This window comes from Centruroides sculpturatus, unplaced genomic scaffold (genome assembly GCF_000671375.1).
Source record: "Centruroides sculpturatus isolate CEXI.00-Female unplaced genomic scaffold, Cexi_2.0 scaffold864, whole genome shotgun sequence".
NCBI lineage: Eukaryota > Metazoa > Arthropoda > Arachnida > Scorpiones > Buthidae > Centruroides > Centruroides sculpturatus.
Window position 1 is genome coordinate 98,865 of NW_019385187.1, and position 12,130 is coordinate 110,994.

Consider the following 12,130-nt stretch of genomic DNA (forward strand, 5'->3'; position numbering starts at 1 on the left):
ACACAAATAAAAGATATTTAGTAAATCATTAAAACAAAGTATTAAACTGCAAAATTTAAATTTTGTATACACTGTCGTTGCTTATTATTAAATTTTCATCCAAAAAAAAAATTAAATGGTGGATTAATGGTTGTTAATTTTTTCTATAATCATAATTAAATAACAAATGTTTTTCGCCAGTATTTATCAACTATATTTGTTCTATTCTGTAACTGCTATTTTGTATATTGATCAATATTTCAAATCTGAAAATAGTCAATAAATGCAAATAAAAATGTTTGTTATTCAATTACAATTAATTGCTAATTTAAAAGTAGTTTATTCTATTCTATTCTATTCTACTCATCTATTTTAGTCTTCTGCAATTCTAAAATATTATATAAAGACAGTTCAAAAGATACTAAAAATATTTTGTATATTTAAATTGACACAGAAAATAGCTTAAAAAGTAGTAAATTAAACAAAAAATAAATAAATAGTGTAATTACAAGAAATTTAAATAACTTTTTTGTTATAATTACAGTGTGTTTATTTCCTGCAATTCTATTAGACAATAGACTTTAAAAAAAGCCAACTTTTTTATGAATGTCAACTAAAATTTCATTTTTCTTAGTTTAAATTTCTTCTTTTCAAGAGTATTTTTTTTAATTTCTTCATTATATTTTTCAATAATTCAAATAGTATTGAACTTTTTATGATAAAGAAAAACAAGAATTCAATAAAAAATAAAATAAAAAATTTTGTACTCTAAATTTTTAACACATTTTTTCTGTCTACAGAAAAATTTTTTTTTTATAAATCTCTTTCATACATATAAAAATTCATATTCAAATGAATGCAAGTAGTGACTTGCATTTTTAAGTGTTAAAATATTAATACCAGAATTGAATAATTGCAATATACTAAGTGAAAAAGCAAAAAATATGCTTAACTATATTCATATTAAATAAGCAATTTACTAACAGCAATTTCATGCATCTATTTCCAATATAAAAAAACAAATATATTTAACATATGGATTAGTATTAGATACACTAGAAATATTGGATCAAGATATAACTATGCTATCAAATAAAAACTAAATAAAAATTAATTCAGTTCAAATTAAATCACCTACCTTATATTTGTTATATAAAACCAAACTGTATCATATAAAGATCTTCAAAATTTCCTAAGTGACTAAAAACTGCATAACTCTATTTTATATAATTATAAGGTTTCTTTGCATTAAAAAAACCTCCTATATATATCAGTAGAATTTTATTTGATTCTATACTAGTTGAGATTTATACCAACAGCAATTAAAGAATGCCTCAACCCAACTAAATACTTAACTACAAACACAGAATAAAGGAGCTTTTGAATAAAGCTATTAATATTTATTCAAAGACTTCTTTATTAAAAGTTGTTTTTTTAATGATTATTGCATTTTAATCTTTATGAAATATATATTCACTACACTGCTAATTACAAATAGTAGTAAATTCATAGAAAATTAATACTACGTACTGATTACAAAGAACTCAGCAACAAACAAACAAGCCAGTTAATAGAATGTCATTCAATATTTCCATATAATAAATAAGCAAAATCTTTGTTTTTTAATTTATTAGAATTAGATTAGTCATTTCTAAAAAATTAGGAAAAACAAATATTAATTTTAAAATAATAAAACAAACATATATTAAATTCATAATTCTAGACTCTTTATAATGTACAAAAAAGAATGAAATGAAACCATGAATACAAATTTATAATTTATCACACAAATGTTTAATGATAATTCAGATAAATGATAAAAGTTATTATTATACTTTGGATTAAACAGTTTAAAATAAATTTGAACACAGTTGTAACCATTCAAACAATTTGAACATGATATGTCTCATTCATTGAATATGATAACTGCATTCATTAAAATAATTTTTACTCTGCCAATACTCCAACATTTACTCACATCNTTTAATTACATGTACAATAATTCAAATACCCCTTGATATTAAAAAAATGACTTTAAAAAATTCTTCAAATATTTTCTAACTGATAATTTATTCACATGACTAGTAAATAGGTTTACAGGAACAAATTTGAATGCCACTAATACCACTAAAAAAAGTCTATATAGACAGTGCCTTAACCCTGTATTAATGTATTGAATACTTTTTGACCTTCCTCCTCCTTAAACTGTACAAGTAATTAATGGACAGCCACTGATTTAAAGAAACTACCAGTGTTATGTTACATCTGATTTTATTATATTATGTTATGGACTTGATTTATAAATTATATAAGCATTGTTTTTAATAAAATTAAACAGTACAGTAGAGTGTCAATTATCTGAAAATCAATTATCCAAAAAGTCAATTAACCGAAATCAACTTGAGAGAATATTAATTTCAGAAATTTTAGAGTTTTACATTATAATAATTGTCAGCTATGGAGCTATTTCATCATTATTATTATTTTATTGTTATTTATTACTATTACCATTTATTTACTATTATTTATTATTATTTATTACTATTAATTTTACTATTTTTCATTTTGAATTTAAAATTTCATTAGTACTTTGTAGATTACAAAGAAAGACTAATGCTTGTTTTTAATAAATTAGACAATTTTTTCATTATTACTAATCATTCATATATATTAAATGTTTATGCTTGAATTTTTTCTTACTATTGTACTAGAATTAAAATTAATATTTTTACTTTACTTAAAGCTATTTATCTTTTTATTCTTTTCCTACAAAGTATGATTGATTATCTGAAAAAATTAATTATCCAGAAATATACTGCCCTCAGTGGTGTACTGGTCAACCAGAAAATTGGGAATTTCCAGTCGGCTGTTTGCTTGATAGCTGTTCCTTTTTTAAATTTAATACATGCACATTATATTTTACTTCAGAAAAATAAATGAATAAACAAAGTACAAGTTCTGTCTCTTGTATTAAAAAAGTCTTATTATAATGTGAGATGTATCAGGGTGTCCATAAGCAAGCCTGGTGCATCCCATAGAACCTAGGCTCACAAAAACATGTTTTTTACTTGATATTTTAAAATGACTGGCATAAATTACATTCTACCCACAATTTGCATTTTATAATTTCTAATTTGAAAACTGATCACAACTTGTGCTAGAAGCCACCATAAATCTTTTTGGACTCTTTCAACCTTGAAGTCATTTTAAAGAGGACCTTTTTCAAAGCCTATAAGTTTGGTTGTGGACCAGCCTGGTGGTGAGGAAAAAGCCTGCCATATCAAGGTCAGACCACTCCTGAAAAATTTCTGAGGATTTTTCGACTATTTGGCTTTGATCCTGGATCCATCAGAGCCGTATGCTGACAACTTTTGACAAATCTGTCTGCCCTGATTATTTCAGGTAACTGATGTTCTACTGTATATGAAAACTTTGCTAGTTTATTTTAGGTTTCATCAGCTTTTTAAAATTACCAAATACAGTCACTCTCAATAAGAGCAAACTGTACTCTCACTTGTACTGTACTGTAAAGTGACTCTCACTTCCATTCTTTAAGTCAAATATTTTTCTAAGTAATAACAGACACAGAACCAACTTTCAGTACATTTAATACAAAAAAAATGAACTCTGCACAAATGTTTTTCAACTTCTTCAGAGTTCTTCTTCAGGTGTGACAGAACTCAGAAGGAGTTGGATAACATTTGTGCAGTGTTTTTTTTTTGTATTAAATGCACCTGAAGTTGGTTCTGTCTCTGTTGTTTCATGTATTCCAGTGTAGAGTGGTGTATATATTTTTCTACGTTGACTTTTTTTATAATCTTATTTTAATTCCAATGTAACTCTTCTAAACTCAATACAATTTGTGTGTCCAAATCAAAATGGTTTGAAGACATTTCTTTCTAACTCTAAATCTAGAATTCCAGTAAATTTATTATCTGTCTTATTTTGTATAGTATACTTCTGGTTGTGTTCTCAAGGGACAAATTATATTAAGATAAGTTTAAAATAAAAGCAAATATTAAAAACCCAGCAACAATTTGCTTAATTTTCTCGATAACATTTAAAACTGCATTTACACTATCTGTAATGATATTTTATTTAAAAAACTTATAATATTAATTAATTATTATAAAATTGCAAAAAGCTTAATTTTGAGAGTATGGACAAGTTTTATAAAAAAAAAAAAAAATTGTAAATGCAAATAACGAGTAAAATTGTCATTAAGTTTGACCCTATTCAAGATACAACACACAACTCCCCTGCATCTCCCCACCCTCTCAACCTTTAACCACCAAAATTTAACAGCATCAATATCCCAAATAAATAAACCATCCTGCAAAATTTCAGAAATTTTCAACAAAAAGAACAAGAGTTATTAAGCTTCAAAGAGGGTGAAGAAAATCATATCCCCACAAACACACAGGAAAAAACCTCCAATTTTTTTTTTTTTTTTTTTGCATTTCTCAAAGTTTCAAGGTACCGAGTCCAAAAAATGTAAAAATCTTGGGAAGTCATTTTCTAACTTATTGCCATACTTTCCTTCTGTTATATATAAATTATATAGAAAGTATAAATTTATACCTTACATATACAAGTATATAAAGTGAATTGATTGGTTAGTGTATCAAACTACAAAATACAAAATCTAATGATATTTTCCATCTAAAATAAATATTTTATTTTTAAATGCAAATTGGACAAACAAATCTTACAGATGGTGTTCTCTTTTTAAATTTTCAAAATCATTTTGAAAACTTTAAAATGCAGTTATTTTAATCAGAATTTTCATCTGAATGTACAGTACTAATCATATTCAACAAGACTGGGTTGATCTCATTAGTGCAACATACATGAAAAACTGTTAATCAAAGATTTTGTTAACTCTTTAAACACTGAAAATTTCTTCTTCCTATGTACTGTACATGGATATGAAATTGTTTTACCCCTCAGTCTAGTGATTAATGGTGAAAAATTTGTAAAGCAAAACCAGTCATACAACTTTACATTTAGCAAATTTCATTTTGAATGGATTAAGGCAGTTTTGTCTGATCTCATGTTTAAAGAGTTAATGCTGACAATGACATAGCCATCAGTAAACACTTATCTAAAACATGACAAAGTGAAATAAAAAAAAGTGAAAATTATGAGGAATAAATAAATCTTGCTAATGGTAAAATCCCTCTCCTTCCACATGTAAAGAAGGTAGAATTCTTGAGATTTTATGGAGTTTACTAGAGGCCATGCCATATACAAAAGAAAATGTTCTCGTAGCAGTCCAGTGTAAAGGACATGATCAAGCAGAAAGCAATAGATCAAGGATGTCAACTCAAATGACAGACTTCTTTTACTAACAGTATAGATATTTTTTTTGTTTTGTATAAGTTCATAACCTATGAAATAATCAAAATGGAGCATATTCAAGTGTAATTGTGATTCTATTTTCAAATTATTTTGTCTATTGTCAAAACATTAATTAATAAACAATTTTAACAATATTAAAATAATAATAATACCAAAAACCAAGCTTCTGTGCTTATGATCATAGGTTCATATCCAACACTTGAATTTGTGCACCAGTGAGGAATAGGTTGTAGATAAGTGTCCATATGGGTATTAAATGTTGCTCCTAAGTTGATAGCTGCTTGTATAGGCTGTAAGTAAAGAATTGTGTTAAATTTTCTAATTACAAATTGATGATTATGATTATACTCATAAAATTATTATATTATATTACAGAATGAAATCCTATGTTTAAATAATTTGTACAGTTCCATTCAATTTTATAATATTAATGAAAATANATCTATCCTAAATATATATAATATAGGGTAGATACATAAATAATAGTTTGTATATATACTTAATTTAAAATCATCACAGCAGTTTTTTCCATCACAATAAAAAAATAATAATAAAAATAGTAGCACCAAAATTTTTATGAATAGTCTATATTGTAGAGTGACCAGAAATTGTCAGTTTTGCCTGTTTTTAATATTTGATTGTAAAATCAACCTTTGAATACAGTAATTTTATTAATGCATTACTAAAATGTCATCAATCTATAGATCAATAAATAAAAAAATTTTGAAAAATAACCAAATCACAATCAGTTTTATATCCCATTTTCACTGATTCTAAAATGTATCCCCATTGGATTGTAAATATTGGGATTAAGGGGCAAAGCTTGTGGAGTAAATGAACATAGAGGTCTCTCTAGATCAGGGGTCGCCAAACTTTTTTAACCGTTGACCCCCAACCACTTTCGAAAACCTCACATTGACCCCCACCATAAAGTTTTATTACAAGTGTATGTGTATGAGCAAAAAAAAAGAAATAAAAAAGGTTGTGACCCTTTAGCTGCATCAACCCCCAATGATGTTGCATTGACCCCTGGGGGTCGATATCGACCACTTTGGCGACCCCTGCTCTATATTATAAAAATTTATTGGTGTAGAATTTGAAATTTTTTAAGTGTAAAAATATGATTGAAAATATCATTTTTGAGATTATATTGATTTTACACCTATAGACAGACAGTCACACTTGAATCTAACAAATTCATATTTTGGAAAGTTTGATTCATTCAACATCACTATGGGCTAACCATTAATTGTGTTCATATAAAATGAATAAATTTCCTTGACAGATAAAATGACATTAAGAGAAACAAAAAACCTTAATTTACTACTAATTCTTGTATTTTTAATTAACTAGCATGCTTTTAATAATTACTAAATACTTTAATATTCAAGAAAGCAATACAGAAATAAAACCAATGGTTTGTTTATACAGATACATAAAATGCTATAAAATTTATGCCAAATATAAACATTATTAATGATATAATTAAATAACTATAAAAAGACAGGATTAATTCTCAGTATTTATAATATATTCTATTGTACAAAAATGAACAGGGTAGAAAAATTAGATGTTAGATAAAACAGATACAGATTTAATAAATTTACATTAATAACTAATTTTTTGTTGAAAAATATATGGTATATAAACAGAAACAAGATAGTTTGATGGGCTTGTTAAGTTCAACTGGCTATTTAAACTAATTGATAGTGCATTGCTTATCAATCAGTTGAGATAATAGTTTAGAAAATTTAGAAGATACTAAGTTTGTTTACAAATGACATACATTTATTATTTGATAATATAATAATAATCCCACATTTAAAACTTTGAAATACAGGTAATTTAATTAAACAATTTAACAATGTGAAACTAAATTAAATTATTAAATTTATGAATGTGTCACTTAAAGAATTTGCTAATTGAGCTGCAATTTGAAAATTGCAGACCTAAAAATTCCCACTGTTGTCTGGCTGTCCATCCATCCATTATTCATTAATCTCAAAAACAGAGTTAGATAGATGAAAATCAAGACCAGATATAGAAAATTTACAGGGCCAGAGGCACTGATTAACTAAGTATGAACTTCTGATCTGAACCAGAAGTCATATGACTTTTTAAATTAAAACACAGTATTAAAAATTGCAGCCAGGCATTGTGACAATATCACAATAATTAATTCTTCTTTAAATTTCTTTTCTTTACATTCTAAAATTAATTAAATGGTATTTTATATTACTTATTCAAGCATTCGTATATTTGTCCTGAATAAGTCTGAATGAATAAATATTAAATATGAATAAATTCTCAAATAAGTATAAATTTAATAATTAATGTTAGTAGAAAAAAATCAATTAAAGGAAGTAAACAGTAAAATATTTATTTAACTTTTATAAAATTTACATTTAATATTATCACTACACTACATAAATTAAACAGATTACAGTCATTTTTAAAATTGAATCTTAAAAATTATATAGTACATTTAAGTCACTAAACCTTCAGTCATATTTTGAACCTTATTCATAACTTTATTTAAAATTATGTTTAACTGAATTTTCAGAGTGCAAATTAGTTTCATTAGTTTTTACTGATGCTGATGTTAATGTCAATGTTGATGATAATGTTGCCAATCCTGATTTTGTTGTTATTTCAGTAAATGTTGTATTATCTTCCCTTGGTGATGTAGTTTGTGGAACATTTGGATCCAAACAAAATTCAGTCAGAGGTATATCATTACTTTCTCCAATTTCCCATTTCAAAAAGTCAGGTGAAAAATGTTGTCTTGGATTGGGTGGAATCTAGAAAAAAATTTTTATAAAAAAGCAAAAGAAAAGAAAAATTGAAAATCTGATTCTCTTCATAAATAAACATAACAATACATTAAAATAAAAATAAAAAAAAGAACTATTTAATGGTAAGGAAATCAACTTGAAAAAAATAGCAATAAACGTTTTTGATGCTTATTTGATCTTAGCATCATTCAAAATCCATTTCAATGTTTTAGAATACACTGGATGATCGGTTAACGAACAGTTTGGATAGCGAACAAATCGGATAACGAACACTTTAGTGAAAGATTTTTATGATTGGACAACGAACACTTTACTGAACAAATATAAAAAGAAGCAACAGAAAATAACAAATACCAATTGATTTTCTTTTGTCTTCAGTTATAATTTGAAACCTTTCAGAGCGTGGGAGACATCAACATCAACACTCAACATCGACACTCAACCAGATACACCGATCAGATAGTATTCATCCAAATTTTGAAACTCTCCCTTGTAATTCCAGTTTTTTGTTTACCTTTCTGACAAATAATTTTTTATATTCTTCACGAGACAGTCGGATGGACACTTGTTAAGTTTTGCATTTTCAGAGTTTATTTACGAAAGGTGAAAGTTTAACTGTCCCATCAAATATTTGTTAATGTTTTAATACCAAATTTCAAATTTCATCTGGGCCTTGCATTTAAATAATTTTTTGTGGGCTAGTTGATTTCTGTTCTCTGAATTTTTGTAAGTGCTTTTCCGAATTTTTTATTTAAAAAAAAAACTGATAATATTATCAGTTTTTTTTTTAGCCTAAAAAGCCAAAAAAGAGGAGCCTAAAAAGAGGAGTCTCAAGAACTGTGCTCACCATAAAAACCAAGTAAGAGATAATAGCCAAGGTAGAAAATGGGCACAAGATGTCTGATGTTGCTAGGCAGTACGACTTGAACTAGTCTACAGTAGGCACAATCTTAGCTATGAAAGATATATCAAGAAGTCTCAAGCTGCTAATGGAGTAATGAAAATCGCATCTGAGAAATAACTGAGAAATATGAAAGATATATCAAGAAGTCTCAAGCTGCTAATGGAGTAATGAAAATCACATCTGAGAAATAAAGAACATTTTAGAGCTCATAATGGAACCTGAAACTGATCTAACAACAAAAAAACTCCAAATGTTGACATCTGCTACTAAAGATCTTTTGAAGAAGTGGGATGTCAGAACAACAATCATCCAAGTGGCATCCAAACCAGAATAAGGTTAATGGGGTTGGGGATCTCTACAATTACAATACTATTAATTATTTCCGAAAAACTCCAGAAGAAAAGAGAAAAGCAATTGACATTGGACAGATTCTTTAACCCTCGCAAACGGAAAAAACATGACTAATAAAAATGCAAGACTGTATATATATGTAATTTTACTATTACATATAAATAAATGTAGTAAAAAAGTATATGTTTTTATTTTTCGGACTCTCCGGAATGAATTAATCAAATTCCCATGAAAACCTATGATAAATCGATAATCAGTTAACAAATAATTCGGATAACGAACAAAGTCTTGGAACGGATTATGTTCATTAACCGATCACCCACTGTATTTGATTATAGAACTTCATTTAAACAGAACTAATTGTCTTACTTTTGGCATTAAAATTTTAAAATTTAAAAGGCTTTCCAAAATTTAACCAAATTAACCAAACATTTTAGCCAAACATTCTAAAATGTTTATACGAATTTTTTGAATGATCTAATCTAAAACTGAATAAATGTTACATTCATAAAATAAATTATTATCTTGATTGTTACAAATATCACAGATACTTTATTAATATGTACAAAACATTACATTAAAAAATGTGTAAGCAACAAATATGTTTCTTGGTCTACACATGATCACAGACTGAGACAAAGCTAATCAAGTGATATCGCAGTACAGAGAGCCTGATGAGATCAAGGGGAATGTTAATCACGGAAGCCATATGGCATCGGTCTACATATATAACATGTCTCAAAGATATTTTACATGGTTTTCGATTGATTTCTTAGCTAATAAACTGTTTCTTATTTTGATTTTTAATCATAATTATTAAAAGTCATTGCATGATATCTAATTTTATAGAAGAATGAAATTTAGAACAGATTCACTAATAATCACATTAAAGAAATATTGTTAAGACAAAAATATTCAAAATCAATTTTGTATGTAATATACAGTAAAGCCTGTGTAAATTGGAATCACAGAGCACCAAATATTTTTTCTGGTATGGCAGGTTTTTGTTTTAAACAGTTTTTTAACATAGTTTAACTGCTATGTACTGAAGAATTTTTCCCATTTGGACAGATTTTACTGTATTTTTAAAATTGGACAGCAAACAGATAAATAAAAGTTTTACCTTTAATTTTGTATGCTCCCTAAAAATTCAGATACAAGTTCGTATCGCTAGAGATGAGAGATAAATCTCTAAACTGTTTTAAATATCTATTATCTTCTTTGAGTGAAGTTGTGCTTATATTAATGAATTAATTAAAAATATATTGTTGAGAATTGTTAAACAGCCAAAATAACTTATTTTAAAAAACAAGTCTAAGATATATATAGTGAATTCTTTGATACGGTAACAAACTGATACAGTGAATGATTTTGTTGGTCCTTACTATTCATTGCGTATATAATGAACTCTTGATACAGTAAATTATTTAGCTCTAAGTTCTCCATATCGAAATTCCACCGTATTTGATATTTCTTAAGCCATTATTCAAAATTTTACTATTTCTAAATTTATTTTTAATACATAAAAGTTCTTAATTGTACATATATACAAGATAATTTTGCAAAAGGAAAAAAAAAATTAAATTGAAAATTCCTCTCAAGAAAACGGATTATTACGGATTATTGAAAAAGTTACTGTCAAAATGTCCGAACTATTGTTAAAAATATAGAACAAGGTAATGTGAGGCACGAATACTTTAGTTGTATAAAAATAATTTGATAATCGTTTTATATTTATAGACTATATTTAAAGTTAGCGTAAATTGTTTTAGCGCACTTAAACTTATCTATTTAATTGTATTTAAATTTCTACTGTTATTGTGTTTGTTAAGTACACTCTTTCGGAGATGGATTCAGTATCGTTATATCCTTATGGTATTTTTATTAAAGTATATTGATTTTGTCAAGAGGAAAAGAACTTAATTAAATCTAAGACCGTCTAATCACATAATCGATACTCATTCATAACAGATAATACTTTACATCTAGAATATATATTTAATCGAAAATCAAATATTGAACAAACATCTAGCGACTATCAATAATTCCAAGAAACGAAAAAAAATATTTTTATTAATTTCTTGATTCAACATTGGCGAATTAAACAAAATGAAGAAATTCGAGAACAGAAATATGATATGCTAATACATAAAGTAATGAAAATTTTTATCTAATTTGAACAGAGTGCGAAGCTGAGATAATGGAACCAAGTGATTAGGCTCGGATACCGGATACAAAAGAGCCGCAAAATTTTGTTTTATATAGAAAGCTGATGCGAAAGTAATTAGTTTTTTTTTATGGTGAAAAAAACAGGTTTCATTTGTTTTATTCATTTTATTCATATATTTTTATAGTTTTTCGAAAGAGAAACGATCCACAGTGATTTGTTCGGACCTATTCTACGTTTTTTTAAATTTCAATACATAGTATTAGACTTCTAAATTTATCCTCAAAATTTCTGTACTTTATCTAAAAAGCGATTTTCGGCATATTTCACAAACTTCAACATCGTAACAGAGGCCTACTTAATTCGTTTTAAAATCAATAAAAAACAAAGGAGGATCATATTTTTAGAAATCGGTCCAATAATTAATATATTATTAATATTTGACTGAAAAATACTGATTTTAAACCACATCATCAGAACTAAAATTTCTTAAAAATTAAAGAAAAATCGAATATTTCAAATTTTTCACGGCTTTCTACATGAAAATACCTATTATTATAAAAATTGAATAAA

General features: G+C 26.3%; 1 protein-coding gene across 1 annotated transcript in view; it reads right to left on the minus strand.

Annotated features, from left to right (window-relative positions):
* Positions 1-7,838: 7,838 nt before the first annotated feature.
* LOC111635912 overlaps positions 7,839-12,130 on the minus strand; it is a 40,381-nt gene continuing 36,089 nt past the window's right edge. Inside the window, exon 9 of the mRNA XM_023381049.1 lies at positions 7,839-8,141. Coding sequence (XP_023236817.1) covers positions 7,872-8,141 — 270 coding nt within the window. The 3' untranslated portion in view covers positions 7,839-7,871. The remainder of the gene's footprint in view (positions 8,142-12,130) is intronic.